This window comes from Antechinus flavipes, chromosome 2 (genome assembly GCF_016432865.1).
Source record: "Antechinus flavipes isolate AdamAnt ecotype Samford, QLD, Australia chromosome 2, AdamAnt_v2, whole genome shotgun sequence".
NCBI lineage: Eukaryota > Metazoa > Chordata > Mammalia > Dasyuromorphia > Dasyuridae > Antechinus > Antechinus flavipes.
Window position 1 is genome coordinate 638,347,132 of NC_067399.1, and position 22,037 is coordinate 638,369,168.

The 22,037-nt window shown below is 48.4% G+C and overlaps 2 protein-coding genes across 2 annotated transcripts in view; one reads left to right on the forward strand and one right to left on the reverse strand.

Moving 5' to 3' along the window:
• The window catches only part of LOC127546965 (cadherin-23-like), an 85,132-nt gene that overhangs the window by 13,038 nt on the left and 50,057 nt on the right, over positions 1-22,037 (reverse strand). Inside the window, exons 10-11 of the mRNA XM_051973837.1 lie at positions 528-749; positions 80-199 (exon numbers count right to left, since the gene is read on the reverse strand). Of these exons, the coding sequence (XP_051829797.1) occupies positions 80-199; positions 528-749 (342 nt within the window). The remainder of the gene's footprint in view (positions 1-79; positions 200-527; positions 750-22,037) is intronic.
• The window catches only part of VSIR (V-set immunoregulatory receptor), a 31,671-nt gene continuing 18,132 nt past the window's right edge, over positions 8,499-22,037 (forward strand). Inside the window, exon 1 of the mRNA XM_051982196.1 lies at positions 8,499-9,106. Coding sequence (XP_051838156.1) covers positions 9,031-9,106 — 76 coding nt within the window. The 5' untranslated portion in view covers positions 8,499-9,030. The remainder of the gene's footprint in view (positions 9,107-22,037) is intronic.

Genomic DNA, 22,037 nt, shown 5'->3' on the forward strand with positions numbered 1-22,037 from the left:
GACAGCGGGGGGCCCTTCCCCCTCTCCCCCTCGCAGATTTGTGGGGGACCCTTTTGGAGGCGGGCGGGCTGTCACATACCGTGGTAGTGGAAGTGAGGCGCCGAGACAGGATCGGGCACTGGTCAGTGGCGGTGACAATCAGGGTGTAGAGGCCGTGGCTGATCTCGTAATCCAGCTCCTTCCGAGTACTGATGACCCCCTGGTGAGAGACACACAGGTATGATGGTCAGAGGGCGTGGGGAAGTAGTCCAGCTGCCCCTGGCAGTGGAAGACCCTGCTACGGCTGACCGGGCCGGCCGAAGGAAGGATACGGGCACTGACACATGGTCCTTCCTCTGGGGCTCTCATGCCCCCCGAGTCAACAGAGGAAATGGAAAATACCACCTTGTCTCCCCCAACGAGGGCCTTGCTTTTCCCTCTGCAGCTGAGCCTGCCCCTGACTCTTTCAGACAGAGTCCCCTTTGCCCATGAAGTGCCCCTCCCGGGCAGGGGCCGTGCCCACGTTCTCCAACCATGGGAGCGCTGACCGTGACGCTGTCCATGTGGAAGGTGTCGATGATGTTGCCGGCAATGATGGAATAGGCTATGGTGCCATTGGGGCCCTCGTCCGGGTCCAGGGCCTGCACTGTGAGGAGGCTGATGTTGAGGGTGTCGGGGCCCTCATCCAGCAGAATCTCATAGCGGGGCTGTTGGAACATGGGTGCGTTGTCATTCTCATCCACGACTGTCACGTAGACATGGGTGGTGGCCTGTGGAGAAAGTCGGGGGGGAGAAGAGAGTCAGGACAGGGACTTCTCCAGCAAAATGGCCAGGAGCTCCCTGCTGAACAAGAGAAGCAGAGAGCCGTCAATTCAGCAAAAAAAAAAGGGGAAAGAAAATTCACTTTTAATCCCCAAATCCCAATCTTGTAAAACTGGGTGCGTTCTATCACAAATCAACAAGCATTTCTTTGCCACTGGCCCGACACTGAGGAAAAAATAGTTAAAGACCTATAACAATAATGTTATTAAATGTTATGTGAAAAGCCCTAGATTCTCTCTCTCTCTCTTTCCTTGTCTCTGTCTGTCTCTTTCTCTCTCTTTCATCTTTTCTAGTTCCTTTCTAGCCCAGGTGAGGCTCACTTCATCATGTTATGGCAGCAATGGAAGGAGGAAGAAGGCATTGGTAGTCTGCCATGGACAAAAAGCCTGTATACTGGTAGGATTGGGCTATAAGAAGGCAGTGAGTCACTGCAAACTAGAAATGAACTAGGGGACTATAATTTGTGATCTCTCTCTCTCTCTGTCTTTGTCTTTCTCTCTCTCTCTCTCTCTCCACACACACACACACACACACACACACACACACACAGGCTCACTATTTCATAAGAAGTAACAAAGAGATGAGAAGAAGAAACTTGAGAAGACTTGTATAACTGATGCATTACTGCCTGGTGAGCCAGGAGAACAACTGACTAAAGCATTGAAAATAAAAACAACTTTGAAAGACTTTAGAGCTTTGCTTAATGCAGTGACCAATCACAGCTCCAGAAGACTGACATTTTTTTACCTCTTGGCAGAGAGTTAATGGATTATGTGTAAAGAAGAAGACACATTTTCAGAGACATCCGAAGCACAGATTGGCTTTGCTTCACTATGCTTGTTTTAAAGGAGGGATTTAATTTTTTTTGAATAGGGAGAATTTTTTGGGAAGGAAGGGAGTGGGATAGAATTTAAAAAAAAGAAATGAAAGAAAAAAGTGTTTAGGAAATACTTAAAAAACACACAGAAGAAAGCAGAAGGAACTACAGAGGGAAATCCAGACAAAACTACCATTCATAGCCAATCATCTTTTTCTGCTATTTTTACACAGAGAAATGTTCATGTGTGTTGATCTTTGTTAAGTTTATAATTAAAAAAAAAGAAAAAAGAGGACTGAGTGGTACCGTTAGCTTCTTTTTCAGATAGTCTGGTGATAGGCTATTAGAGTAGAAAGATTGCTTGGAGGCCGTCTCTTCCAAATCTTGCACCTGCTCCTTCCATCCTCATCCCCTTCTCCTTCTTGGCCCAGGCCATTTTACCCCTTGTGTGATGCAGCTCATGGACATAGCCAGCAGGGTGGCAAAGATATTAAGCTCTGTCTACGTCTGAATGGATACTACACTTTAAGGTTTTGTTTTGTCTTGGAGGAGCGGGGCCTGGACCTGTGATTCAGTTGGGGCACTAATAAACTAATCTTTAACTTATCTTAGAGAGTTAATAATGAAGCTGACTTTTTATTTTTTTCCTGCCCCATAAAAGTCCCTACTTTTATTTTTTTTGGAGGAAACTGAGACCCTGAGAGTCCAGAAATCCCCTCCATAACTACTACATGGTAGGATTAGAATTCAAATCCTGAACATTTGCTCATAAACATGGAGCTGGAGGAGAGTTCAGTTGGCCTGAAGTCACCCGGGGGTGATTAGAAGATATGGTTGGAGCCCGAGCCCGTTGATGCTCACTGCAGCACCCATTCTGCTCTACCATGCTTGTGCAAGTATGGCGATCTTGCTATGCCCTGGCTGTCTGTGAATGAGCCCCACTGCCCACTAAAAAGATCTCTCCCACCATCTGCTGCTGTGCCTGAATTTGCAGTATTAAAGATTCATTTCTTTGCAAGGCTCTTCTAATAGACCCTTATTAAAATATAAAAACCCTGGGGAAGGGAAAACCTTTATCAATTAACCATTTATTGGAGATCAGCTGACAGCCGGTTAAAACGGACTCCCACCAGATTCAGGGGAAGGGGGTGGGGAAGGTACTAGGCAAACTTCTTGACTTCCCAAATTTGCCTTGCTAAGGACTGAGGGGATTAATAAATGCTTGTTCCTTCCCTCTTTTCCTCTCTCCAGGACGGCCAGGAAATGGGGAGATCTGATTAAACTGACTGGTCTGGCTAACAGTGACCACACTTAAAATGTGTAATCTATTTGACTCTCAAGCTCTACTGGACTACTGTACTGTTTGTAAAGGAGAAACCATCCCGGAGAAGTGAAAGTAAGTGTCTGAGATCACACAGGTGGTAAGCAGCTCCTTCTCTGGGACTGAGTACCCCCACTTTGGGTCGTGTACACTCCCCCCCCCAGCTCTCCACGTTCCACCAGTTCTTCAAAAATGCTCAGGCGTTGAGCAAGCAGCCAGTGAGATTTCTGCGTGTTCCCCACAAGTTGGGCAATGCTCCCTCCACCCCCAGTTCCCAGCATCCCTGTGTCTTCAGACTTCATGATGCAATCTCCAAAATTCTGTGGTTCTTGGGGCAAAAGGGAGCTCTCTGCATCTTTCCTCCATCTTCAGCTCCTCCCACAGTCGCTCCTCAGAGCATCTGTCCATCTCATTGCTCACCATGAGCTTTCATGGTGAGACGTGAGCAGGACCCTCGGTCCCTTCCCCCAAGTCCTCCTCTCCCTCCAGCCTGGTGGGAGGAGGAGCTGGACAAAGATCCTTATTCCTTGATGACTGAGGAGCTGGTGGTCTCTGTCCTTGTAATCCCCAGTGTCCCGGAAGCCAGCAAGGTCCATCTTCATGAGCCCAGAGAACTCAGCAGCCCAGAAAAAGGGTCATGGGGCATAGGAACACAGACTTGCCTCTCTGAAAGACATCTCACAGGCCATTGACGCCAACTTCATCGTGGTACAGATTGAGGAAATGAGATTGAGGGCCAGATTAATAACTTCCCCAAAGTCAAATTGCTGCTGGCTTATGTGAGGCAGATTTTGAACTCAAACCTTGCTGACCCCTGGTCCGGCAGTGGATCTTCCAAGCCCCTTACTGTCAAGGGGGCAATCTCCCTCAGGGAACATGGACCAAAGCCTTCCTCCTCCATCTACTTCTCCATCATCTCCAACCAGGAGGAAAAGGACACACTGTAGGGATCAGGGGAAGGAGCTGAAGGAGGGGGGAAACTGAAGGGATCACCTTTCCTCATCAGCTTTGGGGTACCAGCTAGCAAAAGTTGGTTATGCCCCATCTGTCAGGGACTCCCATTGAGCCTCAGTCTCTGTAAAATGGGTGTTTTGGAGCACTTAGAAATGTTCTGTTGTAGCAGCTCTATTTGTGGTGGCAAAGGGTGGGAAAATGAGTGGATACCAATCAGGTGGGGAATGGCTGAATAATATGGTATATGGATGCAGTGGGATATTGTTGTTCTACAAGGAATGACCAGCAGGATGATTTCAGAAAGGCCTGGAGAGACTGACAGGAACTGATGCTGAGGGAAGTATCACTTCCTACACAGTAATAGCAACACTGTAGGACGACCAACTATGAGAGACTTAGCTCTTCTCTGCACCTCAGTGGATGGAAAATGCCATCCACATCCAGAGGAAAAACTACAGAGACTTAATGCAGACGGAAACACACTGTTTTCATCTTTTTCTTGTGTTTTTCTCTTTCCCATTGAGTACAACCCCCCTCACGCTACACATAAGGAAACTGAAGGCTAAGTGAAGTGACTTGCTCAAGATCACACAGTTAATAAATCAGAAGTGAGATTTGAATCCAGATCCTCCATACTCCATACCCAGTGGTGTTCTGCTATATAATGGTACCTCTCCAGGTTTCACTGCTTTCATTCATTATTACTCAAATTCAGAAACACCACAGCTTAAATGGAATCCCCCAAGATATAACTAGAGGTAACAAAACCCTGAGAAGCTCACAATGGTAGAGGATGTATGTATTATCTCTGAGTCCCCAGAACGATGTTAGACAATGTTGTCTTACTACATTTTTAGGTAGAATTCTCAGATTCCACAAGGAGCCCCACACTGGTACAAATACTCATCTTTCGAAAGAACCATAAATTTTTTTAGGTCAACAAGGAGACTCCCATTCATCATACTGGTAAAAAGCGCTTAGTGCACTGCCTAGTATACAGTAGGTGCTTAATAAATCCTTGTTCCCTTCCTCTATTCTTTCCTCCAAAATGGTCCGGAAATGGGAAGATCTGATTCAACTGGATAGTTAACGACAACCACACTTGAATGTGTAATTTATTTAACCCTCAATCTCTACTGGACAGTAACTTATTTTTATTTTTGATGACTCAAAAGACACACAAATCTGACTTGTCTCAGAGTCATCCCAGCAGAGCAGGCAGAATTCGAGCCGCTTGGCTGCCTGGCTCTGGATCAAATGAGGACTTTACTAGGCAGATCTTGAAATGAAATAGCAAATTCTATAGGACTGGGGGCACGAACCAAATTCCCCTGAGCAATGCAAAGCTGAATGAAAGTGCCCTTTTCTTGTAAGTAAATGCATAGCCTTCTGGATCGACAAGTAAACAATTTTAAGAGGTTAGCCTAAGTTCAGCTCTAGAGCATCCGGTCTATATTCACTTAATTTAGAAGCCACACTTGCTCTGTCACCATCGCAAACCTCTCCAGAATAGTAAGTCTCTTTGTTTATTTCTCTAGTTTACAATATGATGGTTTTGTGAAAGAACACTTATGGTCTCAGAGAAGTCATTCACCTGGGTTCAAATTTTGATTTTGCCCATATCAAGGATGATATCATCATCATCATCATCACCTCCTCCCCCCTTTCTTCTTCTTCTCCTTTTTCTCCTCCTCTTCTTCCTCCTCCTCCTTCTCCTTCTTTTCCTTCTCCTCTTCTTCCTTCTCCTCCTCCTCCTCCTTCTTCTGCTCCTCCTCCTCCTCCTTCTTTTCCTTCTCTTCCTCCTCCTCCTCCTCCTCCTTCTTTTCCTTCTCCTCTTCCTCCTCCTCCTCCTCCTCCTCCTTCTTTTCCTTCTCCTCTTCCTCCTCCTCCTTCTTCTCTTTTTCCTCCTCTCCTCCTTCTTCTTTCCCAAGTATTTAGTGCAACACCTGGTATACAGTAAGCACTTAATCATTGTTTGTTGCCTGACTTTGTGTCTCCCATCAAATCACTCTAAGCTGCAGATTCCTTATCCACAAAACAAAGGAGTTGAATTCAATAAAGTCTCTTCCAGCCCAAACCTATGATCCTGGGGTTCGGTTCTGTGCCTGAAAACCATTTTGTCCATTCTCTAAGAGTTTGGCTGATCACTGGTTTGCAATATAGCAACATTGATTAGGGGTATCATGTTAACATGAAAGATGCCTTCAAAACAACTTTGGAGGATGAATTCAGTTAGGGAGGTGGGGTGGAAGACCTTGAAGAGGAGTCTTAGATCTCAGCCCTGTAGGGGGGAATACCTGGGATCACCTGTTGCAGAGAGTCAGAAATTTAAGGTAGATCACAAGCCAGCTGCCAAGGGGTGGAATTAGGTGGGTTCAGACCAAAGAGGATGGTCATTGAATAGCTTCCTAGGGTAACTAGGACACTCTTATCTGCTCAATTAAAATCAGAGCTGTTTCTACCTGCTGAAAGGGTTTTAGTACTGTTACTTGGTGTTAGCTAGGCAGTACAGTGGCTAGAGTATTGGGACTGGAATTAAGAAGACATTTTCATGAGTAAAAATTCAGCCTCAGACACTCACTAGCTGTGTGACTCTGGGCAAGTCACTTAATCCTGTTTGACTCAGTTTCCCCATTTGCCAAATGAGCCAGAAAGGGAAATGGCAAACCAGTCTAGTATTTCTGCCCCCCAAAAACCCCAAATAAAATCACTGTGAGTTGGACGTGACTGAAATGGCTGATAATGCTAAAATCTTGCTGAGGTTTTGCAATATTGTTTCAAGATTCTGAGATGAATCTGCATTTTCATGAAGATGAAGCTGAAAGATAGTCTCCATGAAACCTAATACATTTGTAATATGAAGGAGTTGAATTCAGTAAGGTCTTTTCTGGCCCTGAATGTTTGATACTAGGGTTTTATGCTTGAAAATCATTTTATCCTCTCTAGGAGATCTGTGAAGAAGTTAAGTGACTTGCCTGGGATCACCCAGCTAGTAAATATCTTGAATCTAGTAAATTAGTAAAAATTTAAATTGGTAATTTAGTAAAATGTAGTAAAAGTGTTAATTATTAATTAATAAAAATTACCCAAAACAGCTAGTAAAGTAGAAGCTAGTAAATATCTAAATATTTGAACTCAAATCTTCTAGACTCCTGTCTCAGCACTGCATCCATTGCACCCCAGAAAGTCCTGTTTTCAGGAGACTTTAGAAAATTAGGGGGACACATAAGCTTGCTTAATAGTTAAAGAGCAAGCCTCAGAGTCAGAAAGTCCTTAATCTAAGTCTTGCCTCTGATACGCATGCTATTTGCCTTCTTTGTTCTCTGATAGCTCCCTGTGATTTTAAATGTTCTTTATTCACACATAGGGAGACAATTTCCATATTGGGAATTCCCAGTCTACACTGATAAAATCATAAATGTGGATAAGAAAAAAAGCCAAACACTACAGTTATTTTTTGTTGAGTTCGGACTGGATAAACTGCTGCTGAGGGAGGGGCTTTCCCAGAACCAGGGAAACCAATCTCTCTTCTGCTAGAGCTGGGGTGCTTCTACTCTTAGATCTGTCCAAGCTCCATCCTTCCCTCACACTTTAGTCACCTTCCCCTGGTCAGGAGTCATCTTGCATCTGGATGATGAATGTTCATTTGCAGCTCACTGTGAAATTACCAAGGACTACGTGCACTAATATGGGAAATAGGGGAAAAAACAGCTGGATTTGGAGTCAGAGAATCTGGGTTTGAGTTTTTCCACCACTGTCTGCTAACTGTTTCACTGGGCAAATGACTTTACCTGTCTGTGGCAGTTTCCTCCTCTGAAAACTGAGGGGGATGCATTTGATGTCTCCTAATTTTCCTTCTAGCTCTACACTCATGATGCTAAATAGAACTGCAGCTGGAAGAAACCAATTATGCTGTCTCTTCCTTTGCTGGTCTATATTGTGGGCTCTCAGGCTTAGCCCAGAGCACTGTCTTAACAATCTCTTCCAGCGCTGGGGCAGATGCTCATCGATTTAAATGTTTAAATATTTAAATTTAAATTAAATGAAATTTTATATTAATTATATATGTAATTTCTATTAATTAAATTAAATGAAAAATTAAAATTTAATTTTAAATGTTTAACTGTTAAAAATGTTAGGAACAGCAAGTTCCCTGATCCCAGCTTAATAACTCTTGGCATTAGTGTCTAGGGATGGAATTGTTATCATGGTAGGGGGGGCTTATTAAGACAAAAGGTATTGAAATTTATCTTTGCCATAAGCATCCTCCCGGCATGATTTTCAAATCCCAAGCCTCGATTTGCTTTCAATGAATGGCATTGTGACAGTTCCATTATAGCAACTCATTTTGCCTGGTCAAGCCTTCATGGTGTAGAATAGCACTGGGATTCTCCCCATTTGTGTGATTACAATAAATGGGGGAGCCCTTTCCTCTACCACTCAAATATCCCTAACTCCCTGCCTAAAGGCTTGATTTCTAGCTGCCTTTCTGAATTTACAAAAGATCATAGATTTTTTTAAAAATAAAGCCGTCCTAGTCAACGACAGATTTTCACATGAAGTCTTCAGATATTATGTTCATTTTATGTTGACTCAGTCAGCATTTATTAAGGGCCATGCAGTTACTACAGTGAGACTTGGGATTGTCTTCAGGGAGCTTTCGGTCTCACACTTGGAGAAACAAAATGAGTTCAGGCTGAGTATGGCAGCCTCAGCTGCAGGAGCCGGGATGGGCAGAAACAGAGACAGGGACAGGAGCAGGGGCAGGGGCAGAATCGGGGACAGGAGCAGGGGCAGGGGCAGGGCAAGGGCAGAAGCAAAGGTAGGGGTAGAGGCAGGGGCCGGGGCCGGGGCAGGGCTGCCGCAACGGCAGAGCGGCGGCAGCAGCAGCAGCACTGAGGGTCGGGTTTCCCTCTCACCTCCTGGGGGTGCTGTCCCTCTCTATCACTCTCACTGGCTGGCTGGCGGAGTTGTGAGGGATCAGCCACTCAGAGAGGTTTCCTGCAAGCCAGGACAGCTGTCCCGGCCGCTGTCAGCTTAAGTTCTCCGCCGCTGCGGCTCCGGGTCCCGTGTCTGGGAGCTCCGGACAGCCCCTCTCGCTCCCCACCCAGGAAAGCGGCCTGTGAAGTCCCCCAAGATGGATTTGCCTCTAGGGGCTGTCCTTGGCCACCGGCGGGCCCTGTTCCTCGCCCTCCTCCTGGCTTCCTCCGGAGGTAAGTTCCCGATCTTTTTCTTGTCCTCTTGTGACAGAGAAAGCCGCCTGGACTCCCCGTCGGGGCCGGGCCAGCTGCGGGTGGGGAGGCCGGAGGAAACGGCCCCGCTGGCGGCCGGCCTTTCCCCGCACGGGGCTCAGCCCCATTCCTCCCGGCCCTGTGCCTAATTTAGGGCACAAGTCCGAGAAGGGTGAGCCTGGAGCCTGCCGGCCGGCCGGGGAAATCAGCCGTCCGGCCGGGGCCCGCGGGGCAGGAGCGGGAGCCTCGGGATCCCGGTCCGGGGCGGGTCCGGCGTTGGGTTCGCTTTTGGCTAAGCCGGCGGCCAGATGTTGACAACTCCAAGGGCAACCTTGCTGCCGCCGGCTTGGGAAGGAGGGGGTTTGCGCGCCGACTCTCTCCGCACCTTGCTGTAATGTGCCAGGGTCCCCAGACGGCCTCGACATCCCGGCCCGTTTCCAGCACTTCGCGGGAGCCCCTGAGGGAGGGGCTCCGGCCCTGCGGACCGGGTCGATTCCGAGGAGTGTCGCCCCTGGGGACGGTGCCAGCCTTGGAGCAGGAGAGCCCCGGTCCATCTGCACCTTGGCAGGGCTTTGCAACCTCCAGCTGCTGCTTGGGGCTTCTCTGGTATCAGGAAGGAATATGCCCTGATTGTGCCCCCTGCCTGAGGGCACCTGGGACCGGAGGGAGTGTCTGGGCAGGGGGGATGCTCACCGGAGTCCGGGACTGAAGTTCCAGGGACGTGGCAGGGCAGAGAAGAAGGGGACCAGGGCAGCTGTGTCCCTGTTGGGAGGGAGCTGGGTGACTCACAGGAGGGGGGCAGAGAGGGAGCCCCCCTGGAGAGAGCCACTATGGAGTGACTCCAGGGATCCTGGAGGCTGCAAGCACTGGCCACCTCCAGTCTCTCCTTGGCCCAGCTTTCTCTCCCTCCAATGCCAAGTGCTTTCGGGGTGTCTGGGGAGTTGGGGGTGCCTTGGAAGGCAGGACCACAGCTGCTATTTCTTTTGCGTCTCCCCCTTCCCTGACACATCACTTATCTTTGGGCACTGCCCACAAAGCGCTCAGTTAGGTGGGGAAGAGTGCCCCTATCCATCAGATCTTTGTGAGGCAGAAGAGCCTCTACTTTCCTGTTAGAAACCCAAGTCAGAGGCTTGACCGTCCTGAAGGGAGGGAAGGAGAGGACACAGCTGGGGGCAGAGTCTGGGCCTGCCTGCAGGGAGGCCCCCTGGGGTGGGGGTGGAAGCCAGGCCAGCTGGATTTGAGGGAAGGGGCAGGACTGCAGAGAAAGAATGCAGGGAAGCTGGGTACAACCCCAGAAATGGCCTCACACACTCCACTCTGAAGGCAACCTCTTATCTCTGTCCTTAGGAGGCCCAGGCTCTGGGGGCCTCTGATAAGCCGAGGGTTATGGCCAGGGAGAGCAGGGAGCAGGCTAAGGCTGGCAAAGCAGGGAGGCTGCATCCCACTGACCCAGAACCCAAGGAGGGAGGGAATGAGAGACCCTGTTCTCAGCGACAGCCAATGGTGACAGAGATGTGGAAGAGAGAGGGTGAGGGAAAAGCAGCAAGTCTCAGCGGCAGATGAATTAAGAGAGTGTTTTTAGGAAGTAGTGGAGGAGTGGGGGAGGGGAGAGCAAGAAATTGAGGAGAGAAAAGGAGGGAAGGGGAGAAAGGGGAGGGAGGGAGAGACAGAGAGAGAGACAGAGAGACAGAGACAGAGAGAGAGAGAGAGAGAGAGAGAGAGAGAGAGAGAGAGAGAGAGAGAGAGAGAGACAGGGAAAGAGAGAGAGAGAGAACTTTGAGTGTTTTATAATTATTGAAGCACTTGCCCATTCAATATGCCCTTGAATCTCACAAAAATCCTGTGAGATAGGCACTGAAGGCATCACTAACCCCATTTTACAGATGGGGAAACTGAGGCTTATGGAGTTTAAGGAGCTCGGCTAAAGAACATGCAGTTAATAAGAGAAAGAACTGACCAGACCGGGCCAAATTCCTAGGTGGGTGCTTTTTTCCAAATAATAAGTGTTACATTAAGGTTTACAAAGCACTCCACAAACATTACTTTATTAGATCCTTACCTAGGAGGTGGTTATTTTTATCCCCATTTTAAAGATGGGGAAATGGAGGTTGGGAGGTTTAAGCATCCTAAACCTCTTCCCCATTGTCACACAGAGAATATCAGTGGTAGAATTTGAACTTGAGTCTTCCTGACTCCAAACCTAGTACTCTAACCTTGGGCCACCTAACAATAATCATCACCCTTTCCTTCTCTCCCTAAAATGACGTCCTTTGGGTACTTCCGATTTCCTAATGTCACTCCAGGACACCAAGCTGGGTCACTCTGTCCCCTGCTGCCCTGCCCTCACTATGGCTGTGGAGACTGGGGCAAAGAAAAGCCAAACAAACGAGCCTGGACATGATGAAGAGCTGGGCCGGGGCAGGGAGCTCAGCCCTGCAGACCAGGAGGGAACTGGTTCCCCATGGGCCAGTGCAATGAGTTTTAGTCCTTGAATCCTCTGAGCTAGTGATGGATGCACAGCAGAGTTTGAGCTGGGTTGGGGTCATGGTGATGGGGATGCTCACTTTCCTGAAATCACAGGGTCTCCATGTCCTTGTGCAGGAGGGACCAGAGGGAAGACTTCCTGACTCTTAGAGTTGTCTGCAAGTTGTCCGGGCTGCCTTGCTCCCTTCACAGGAGGCTTTCCTATGAGATGTTGGGGATCCCCTCTAGGAAGGGTGAGACTAGCTGGACTGAGCTCTTCCAATTCTAAGACGTGGGGCCCAGACTCAGGGCCACCGGCTTCCCCGGGTACAGAGAACCGTATTTGACATCAGAGAGCCTGAATTTCAATCAGCTTTCTTACTTGGGTAACCCTGTCTCTGGGCTCAATTCTCCCTATCTGTAAAATGGGAAGGGCTGGCTCCGTGACTTCTAAGTTCCTTTCCTATTGGAAAACTTGATTTTTTTGAAGGGTTATTCAAATCCAGTTGTATGCACTGAGAATTAGGATGGTTTCTAATTAGGATAAATTAAGATTGGATAGTTCCTAATTAGGATACAATTAGGATTGCTCCTAACCCAGAGACTAGCCCCATAGGCAGGGCCAAGAACTCTGAATTTTCACTCTGTTAAAGACTTCTCTCAGAGATCCTAACACCAGAAAACTTCTTGTTTCTGATGGTCTCAGCTTAATAGCTCCTGGGTTCCACAAACCTTCCTTTTTTCGGAGGTTCTGTGGGGATGGTTAAATGTCCAAAGGTCCTAAAAGGAGCTTAGAAAAGCAACCCTGATTTGGGAGCTGGGAGACCTGGAATCTGTTCTCAGCTCTGCTGCTGTGTGTCCTTGAGAAAACTATCAACCTTCCCTGAATGGCTGTTCTCTCACCTATAAAATGGGGCTAATACACCCAAACTAGATTGTGTCCATTCAATAAGAGATAGGAAAATAATCTGAAAAAATGAAGCATTCTGCAGATTTGAAGGGAAAACCTTAACATTAAGTGCTTTTTCTAATATTATGGGTTCAATATTATTCAATTCAATAAGCATGTATTAAGTACCAGCTATATTCAGGGTATTTTGCTAAGTGTTGTAGTCCTTGTCCTTAAGCAGTTTACATTCAACTGGTAGATAATCCGAGAGGTCTGGTACCAGATGGGGAGGGGGAGGGATCAGGATCACAGAGAGTCCTGATGATTGGCCAAGGACTAGGGGCATGTTGTGGGAGCCTTTCATTCTCTGGGAGGGCAGAACCAGGCTGGGAAGGTATGAGGAACATGGATGGGCAGAAATGGCGGAGCTGGCTCAATGAGTAGAATGCTAGACATGGAGTCAGAAAGACCTTCATTCAAATCCTGCCTCAGACACTTAATTTGCCGTGCAGCCCTGGGCAAATAACATAACCTTCTTCAGTCTTCATTTCCTCATCCATAAAAGGGAATTAAAAATAGCACCTACTTCCCAGATTATCGTGATGTAAAATGAGATATTTGTGAAGTACTTTGCAAACCTTTGAGTGCTGTATGAATGCTAGCTACTATCTATTATTTATGATGCTTGAAGATTTTCCCTGAGAAAGATGGGGTGGGCAGCCCAAGGTCGGTGGGCAGAAGGGGTTGGTCCTGAGAAATGGAGGGCCTCTTCCCCATTTTTTGGTAAATATAGCTAAAGTTAGAAGATCAAGTCCAAGGAAGGGGGAAATATATTTGTTAATCTGAAGTAGCCATCTTTCCTGGATAATAAGCTCCATGCAACAGAGGCTGTTTTTTGCTTTTCTTTGCAAATCCCTGGCCTTGGAATAAGATCTGGCATATGCAGTAGGTGCTTACTAAATGCTTATTGATTTATCACAGAACCTCATGAATGAGAAGGGAATTCCGATGTGATCTAGGCTAGCAGCCCTTTATAATTTACCTGAAAAAAGTAAATGAAAAATTTAAAAGCTTTTGCTCGAAGCCTTCTAGGGAAGGGGGACTCATTCCCTCCCCAGACAGCCCCTTCTCTATCTACTTCTAACTGTTGGGACAGTTTTCCTTTCATCAGTCCTAGATTTTTCTCTCTCACCCTTCATCCATTACTCATTCTTTTTCCATCCGGAGCTAAAGAGAGGAAAGCTAAACTCTTTTCTAAGAGACAATCCTTCCAATAACTGAAGAAAGCTACCACAAGTCCCCCACCCAACTTTCTCCCTTTCTTCTATTTTTTTATGAGCAAAATCATTTTTATTTCCATCCTTAATCAAAATTGCATCATAATTTAAGAACATTTGAAAATCCTGAAATAATTTAAACTGCAGGCACAGAAGAACAAACCAAAAAAAATCTATAAAATCTTAAAGGGAAAAGATACTTTCATCGATGAGAATAAATCATGAGCAAGTTTCCATCACCATTCTGAACAAAAGCTACGCCTTGTGCAATAGTACCAGTTGTGCAAGCTAGATTACATTTTTTTATGATAAAAAATGCTGGAAAGGATTCCTTAAAAAAAAAGATGCTAAAGAATACATCACTTAGTTCACCTGCAGCACTTTAAATCCGGCGAAGTTTAAGTCAAGATATTATAAACCTTTTTTTGGTAAAAGTGAGACACCCAAAGTTTTTTTTTAAGGTTCCTCATACAACGATGATCCCTCACCATCTGGGCTTGATCTCTCTGGATGCCTTCTGTAGCTTCCAACGTTCTGCCTAGAATGGAGCACCCAGGTCTGAGCACAGACTTCCCACGGGCAGAGCGCAGTGACAATATTCCCAATTCCATTCTAGGCTCAAAACTGCTTTTTATGTAAACTGAGATTGCATTAATGTTTTTTTTTTTTTGGGGGGGTGGGGGTGGGGGATGGGAACTGGAAAGGGAAGTCCTAGTCTTCCCTCTACAGCATCTCAGATTGTGAAAGCCAGTGGTGCAAGTTTCTGATGCAGTCATGGTCAAGTTACGCAGATGGCTAGAGAAACCACAAGGGCAAGAGGTCTTAAGCCCTGTCCCACAGGATGGAGGCTTCTTCTTGAGGTCAGGGGACATTTATGTCTCCCTTTCATGTTTGCAAGTGAACGTTACATAAAATCTCATTGACTCCTCACCACAACCTGGGGAGATAGGTGCTATTACTATCATTCCCATTCTACAGATGAGAAAATTGAGGCAAATGGAAGCTCAGTCTTGCTCTGACTCACTGAGGCTGGATTTGAACTCAGGTCTTTTGACTGCCAGTGTGCCACAATGGCACTATTTGGCTAACCTGTAATACAATCTCTAACCATGACTTCCACAGTCATGTCCCCAAAGGGACTTTGGAAAGTCTGATCATGTTACTCCTCTACTCAATAAACTTCAATGGCTCCCACTGACTCTAGGATCAGGTAGCATTTCATATTCATTTAATCCTTTTAAAATGTCTATTTTTGTCCTCCAAGATGCATATAATTATGTAACCAGAGCCGTGCTAGTAAATGTTTCATGATGCACATCATTATTAATAGAGTAATGTAACTGGGGGTGTGCTAATAAATGCTTCACAATGAAAACACACAACACAACCACAAAATGACTGTAGAATAGCAGAAGGTTCAAATCTAGGCCCTCCACAAAAACTCCACAACACAACACACAGACCTTGGCTGGGAGCATTTGCTGCTTTCTGAGGTGTGAAAATTGAACAATCAGCTCTTTGAGCTGGCTCCAGCACACCCTTACATGCAACTTCAGACAATCTTTGTAAACGTACAAATATTGGAGGCGGGAGGTGTCCACTTAAAAACATCTTATTGGCTGCTGTCTCAGGCCGCTCGCAATTATCTCCTCTTGCTAAAATCCCAGAATTGTCGATTTCCAAAGCCCTCAGTGGCCATTCAGGCTAGTCTGCCCACCCTGATAAAGGATCCTAATGCGATATGTGATGCAGGTGGTCGCCCAGCCTTTGGTTATGGGTCTCCAGGGAGGGGGAGCCCCCTCCTTCTGAGAGAGCCCTTTCCACTTTTTGGACCATTTTCATAGTGAGGAAATTTTTCCTCCCATCAAGCCTAAATTGGCCCCTTGTACCTTCTGCTCACTTTTTGTGGCTGTCCTCGTGAAATACAGTTCCTCTTCCATGTGATACCTTTCCAAGCACCTTATGACAGTCATGCTGCTCCTCCCCTTCTGGCTACCTTCTCTTCTCTAATTAAACACTCCCGGTTCCTTCAGATAATCCTGTTTTTGCACCATCTCAGAACGGTTCACTCTTCTGGTCGCCTTCCTCTGCAAAGTCTCGCTTATCATTGTCCTTCCCAATTTGTGATGCCAGAAGTGAACCAGATGCTGAGGTTGCTGTCTGACTGAGGTGGATTGGTCACTTCCTTATTCCTGGAGACCTCATCTCTCTTTAGCCCAAGTTTTTTTGGCTGTTGCATTAAACACCGAGGACTCCCCGAACTTGCAGTCCCACTAAGACCCTCGGATCTTTTCCAGACAAACTTCTTAACTATGTTCCTCCCATTTCGCGTTTGCTTGTGAAATGGATTTTTTTTACTCCAAATGTACACTTTACATTGATCCTTATTAAATTTCATCTTATTAGATTCAGTCCCATGTTCTAAACCAGGAATTCTTGACCTTTTCTGTGTGTGTGTGTGTGTGTGTGTGTGTGTGTGTGTGTGTGTGTGAGTCCAAGACCTCTCTAGCAGTTGAGTGGAATCTATGGGAGACCTTCTCACAATCATGTTTTAAATTAAATAAAATACATACATACATATACATATATATGTATTTTGCTGAGATAATCGGAGTTAAGTGCCCAGGATCACACAGCTAAGAAGTGTGAAGTATCTGAGATCAGATTTGAACTCAGGTCCTCTGACTTCAGTGCTAATATATAACATTTTAAAGAAAGCCAATCATATTGAATGGAAATATATAATATTCCCCCACCCAAATTTGCATCCTTTGGTGGTGTTTCTTCCACTCCAAGCATTAGTCACCCCCATTTTTTAGATCCTTTTAATATATAGTGTTTTTAAAAATCTTTTTGTGCTTTGGCTTTTCTTGCTGGCCCCAGCTCATCCCTGACCTCCCACTTCTTCTAGCATCCCTCCCCTTTGTTCATCCTCTGCTACCTGCTCTCAGGGCCCGATTCCTTCAGGAATCTACGTTGTTAGACTGTGGGGCGTCGGCTCTGAGTGGATCTTCTCTGCTAAGAAAGAACTCCCCGGACCTCTCTCTCTGTGCCAGTCTCCTCGTCTCTGGAGGAGCAGGGGATGGAGCTGCAAAGTCTGGATCCCTGATAGCGGAGGCTGGTCATTACGTCACATGTCCCTGGGTTCTCAGAGGCTCTGCCAGCAGCTAGCGGGACTTTGAGTCAGTGTCATTCACTAAGGGCTAATTACACTCCACTCTATGTATAATATTATAGATATTATCATACTGTTGGTCAGAGACCGCGTGTCGGGCAGACTGGCTGTTATCGTCTGGCCACGTCTGCAGAGGATCAGCCCTCCCGGAGCGTTCTGGGTACGGCACTTTCCCAAGACTCTCCGGTGGGGTTTGATCCGGGCTGGAAGGTGGGAGAAGCTGCTCTGAGGAAATCACGGCTCCCCAAGCCCCGGAGTTCCCAGGTCTGTCATGATGTGCACTCACAAAGAACTTTAAAGATGCTCCCGATAGATGCTCCTGACAATCCTCTGAGATGGGGAAGAGATGATCTGATTATCCCAATTTAATAGGAAATGTAATTTCCTATTTAATTTTAGATTAAATTCCAATTTAATAGGAAAACTCTGGGGTGCAGAGAGGGATAAACTCATGCATAAGCTAGAATTCATGTCTTCTGCCTCTAAGTCCGGGAACTTCCCAAAATGCCTCATTCTCCACAGGCGAGATGAGCCGGGTCTGGACAGTAAGAGCTAATGTTAAGGTCCAGCTCTCGGGACTGACCCCTTTGGATCCTCTTGCTGTAGGACACTACAGTGGACAAAATATTTAATACTAGTCTAAAAAGGCGGCCAAGGGGCAGCTAGGTGGTGCAGCCCTGAAGTCGGGAGGGCCTGAGTTCAAATCTGACCTCAGTCACTTAACACTTCCTGGCTGTGTGACCCCTGGGCAGGTCACTTAACCGCAATTGCCTCAGCCAAAAAAAAAAAAAAAGAAAAAAAAAAGAAAAGAAAAAAAGGCTAAGAGGAAGGCTAGGGGTTGGCAGTGGGATCCTTGTGGCCATCCCCCCCCCCCCCATATGGATTTTTAAAGTCCTCTGCGCCGGGTGCTAAGCTGTCAATCGCCGCTATCACTGCCACTCATGTCGACATCATTTTTGCTCTCATCCCCGTTCTCTGTCATCATTAAGGTCCATTTGGTTCAGGGTGTTGGGTGAAGGGGGAAAGCAGCCTTGGTCTTCTCCCTGTTGATGCTTCCAATCTCAGCCACCCGGGGCACAAGTCGCCGGCTTCCTGTCCAAGTGCAGCCATTCGGGCCCGCTGGCCCTTTGTAACTGCCAGAGCTCTGGTGACGGCTCTTCCTGGGACCCCGAATACACTGACTCCGTCCTGACACCTGGGAGACTGCTACCAGTCTTAGTTAATATTTAAGTGTTCTAGCAGGCAAAAATGAGGAGCCTGAGAGGGAGGAGGAGGCCATTTGGGCCCTTCCCGGCCCCAGAGAGCCCCACCTTTCCCCGAGGGAGTGGGGCTGGCAGGGGATCTCATAATTCCCATCCCACGGCTCCCTCCCGAGCAGGACTGTGAGTGTTTTCCTGAGCTGTGCATGGCCTGGGGTTTTCCGATTGCCCGAGCTCCATCCAAAGCAAGAGGGAAGAATAAACAATCGCTGAGCTAGGCCGAGGGACCCTCCCCGGCCGTCCGGGGCTCAGTCAGGCCACAGTGGGGGGTGAGGGAGGAAGGGAAGAGAAAGGGGGGACTGAGCTCTTCCTCGGGGGTCACAGGCCCTTGGCTGCCTGCGTCCCCACTGGCCTGCGTCCATTTATCTGCTCTTCCCGTAGTGAGTGACTGGGGTATTGGGTGGGGACGCTGGAACTGTCCCGGGCTGAGCTTCCTTGTGGCCATGGAGGCGGGAGCCAGGGATTTGGGAAACGGGGGCAGGCCCTCAGGCTCTTTCCCGGGGAGGCCCTTGTAGGGAGGCCCTGCAGTCCAGAATCCCACGGAGCCTCTCCAAGGTGTTGGAAGTGCAGCTTCCTTCAATAGAGTTCAGGCTTCCCTTTCCCTGTCTCCCTCAGGGCCCCTGATGTGAATGGGGCCCTTCCTGTTGGAGCAGGTATCAATAAACACATCTGAGATTCCCTTTGTCCTTGGCCCTCCCAGAGCTGCTGGGCTCCGGGGAAGGCCCGATCCAGGCCCGCCGAGACGGCAGCCCAGCACTGGGGCATTTCAGAGGTCAGTGCTCTTAACCTCTCGGATCTTCAGCTGTCAGGAGAGGGGCTGGAGGGATGGCCTGAGACATTAAGACATTTTATTAGAATTACGATTGCAGCAGAAAGGGAGCTCTCCAGGTGGGGACTCGTCTCCCAGCAGCTGCGGTCTCTCACCTGCTCCTGGACCAGGGAGTGGGAAGGCACTGGCCCAGGTCACAGGTCAGGGGTGAGACCCCCGGCTTCCCAACTGGCTCAAGGCCGGCCTTCCCCCCCCCAGATTTTAGATTTGTGTGACCTCTGACAACTTTGCCTTTATCCTCTTCTTGGCGAGTGAGAGGAGGGGCTACTGGGCCTCCTGGTCTCCCAGTCTTTCCCTCCCTCTCTCCTGAGCTGGGCTTCTGGGACCACCATTTCCTTTCCTTTGTACCAGAGCCCCCTCCTCAGTAGCATACAGTGGATAATGGAAGGAGACGCTTTATTCAAAGTAGATGCTCTTGGCCCCCTCCTCTCAAAAGGGAAGAGAATTCTTTGGAGCCGGAGAGGGAAATGGCAGAGCTGGTCACCCTCCCGCCCATCTCCTGGGGAGGTTCTTGGGTCCCTGGGCCAGGTAGGGACGGTCCACCGGGGCATGGAAGGCTGAAGGGAGCTTCTCCCAGAGGCCAGGGGCAGTTCTCTGACTGCGTCCCAGGCCCCTGACCATGTCCCAAGCCCCCGACCGGTGGACGACAGCCTCTGGCTGCTGTGGCTATAAGTACGAGCCCAGGTTGCTGCCCAGGAGAAAGGAACCACACTTCTCAAACACTGTCTCCTGGGGACCTGCCTAAGGTCCCTTTCCTGAAAGAGGCAAAAGCCAAAAGCATCTCACAGCCGTAAGCTGGGCCTGTGGACCCGGCCCCCGGCGCTCTAACGGGCTGCAGAGAGCCAAGTGCCGAGGTACCCAAGCTCAGGCCAATGGAAGGTCACTCCGTCCGGCAGAGCGGGGAGGCGGAGGAAGCTGGGAAGGGAGGAGGGAGGCAGCAGCTTCCTATGGATTCCATCTGCTTTCCTTTCCCAGAAGGAGGGAGGGAGGGGCTGCCCTCCCATTCTCGGGATGCACATTCTGCACACAGGGCCCACCGGCCGGCGGCTCCCGAGGCTCATTCCCTGGCCTGGGTAGCTTTGAGCCCGGCATCTGCGAACACACGGACTCCTCTCTTCCCCAATGTGCTTCCTCCTAAAGCTGGAGCCTGAGTTCACTTTTTCCCTTCCCCTCCCCCCAGGACTCACAACAATGTCCCAGGTGCACAGGGAATGATGGGCCTGCTGCTACAACAATGGGAAAACATCCTCCAGGCGGCTAATGGTGCTTCCAGCTCTGCTGTTTCACACACACACACACACACACACACACACACACACACACACACAAACACACGCAGATAGGTCTATACATAAGGTTAGGACTTTTAGGGATCATTTATCCTAATTTTTCTCCTTTTTACAGATGAGGAAACTGAGGCTTAAAGAGATTACGGCTTGTTCAGAGTCTCACAGCTAGTAACTGAGGGAGGCAGTTCTTGCCTCCAGAGCTTTGACTCCAGGTTATTGGCTCTATCCACTATCCCAGGCTGTCTCTTAAAAAAAAATTTATGGAATAAAGCAAGCCTTTCCATAACATCGTACAATGAAAAAGATTTAGCTTGGTTCGGGAAAAGAGAATAAGAAGAAGAGGTAACATTTACGAGATAACTGGGAGCTGTGGGACTGTCATCATTTGCCTGCTGGTGTGCCCTGCTGATCAATATATCTGAGGCCGATTTGAACTCAGCTCTCTGGGCGCAGGTCCTGGTCTCTAAGTTACTACTTCAATGCCTTTAAAAGGGTTTTCTCCAGAGAGTCGGGCGATCCGGGTTTGAATCCGGGACCTGACTCTGTTTAATTGTGTGTCCTGGACCCTTGGAGTCCCTGCAAAGAACGGACCGCTCTGTGGCCTCGGACCCAAGCTTGAAATGATCCTGGGGTCAAACAAACAAATCAAAGAGAACTTTCTGTCAACTCAGGGCCGAGCCTGGAGTCTGCTGGTCTTCCTGGGGACGGCAGCTCAAGGTGGGAGCCTGACCCTGAGAGTGTCCCAACCGCTTCCTTCTCAGTAAGATGGAAATCTCACATAGTTCTACTCCCTCTTCCTACCTTCCCCTCGCTCCCCCTACTCCCAGCACCCTGTCCCTGCCCCCTTCTACCCTGACCCCCCACCCCCAGCTCCACAGACCCGAATTCCTGGCTTTTCTTCTTCTTTCTCAGAAAAGGGAAGAGGTCCTCTGGAGGACCGGGGCTGGGGGTGGGGATGTGAGCTGGGGGAGGGGCTGGGCTGAGTGCTCCTTCCTTCTCCAATCCCCCGTTCTCGGGCTTAATTGCTCCCTCCTGGATCTGCCAAATTCCCCCCCAGCAGGGGAGGGTGGTTCCGGGTTTCATCAGATCCCCGGGCCCCCTTCCGTGGGGCATGCTCTGCAGTTGCCCCGGGTCCTGCTGCAGCCAGCTCTTGGGGACCGGAATCTGAGGACCGTTCCTGCCACCTGCTGCTTGGTTAGCTGTGGGAGAAGGGGTTCCGGGGGTCCAGCTATGCATTTACTAGTCATGTGTCAGGCCCTGTGCTAGGTGCTGAGAATATAAGGAAAGCCAAATAATGGTCCTTGCCTTCAAGGAGCTTGCAGTCTCACAGGGGGCACAGTGTCGGTGAGAAACATTTCCTGGGCAAAATTCCTCTCTGGAACTTTGCCGGGAGGCGCGGGAAGACGAGAAAAGAAGGGGAAAAACACAGGCACAAGTCCAAAAGGTGGGTGGGCCCGGCAGCTGGACTGATTTCTTTTGTCTGGCCTGGAAAAGGCCTGGAAAGGGACGTCTCTAGAATTCAACCCTCTTGCCCCCATTAGCTCTGAATGATCTGTCTTCCTGTTCCTTCCATTCCCTAGCACTCTGAACTCCCTGAAGTTCACTCTTCTGACCTTCTCTGCTTGTCTTCCGCCATCTTTGCTCTTCTTCAGGCCCTTTGAGCAGAGTTTGATGCTGTTGACCACAAGAGCATCCCTGGGTTCAGGGAGAAGGGGGGGCTGACTTGTGACCC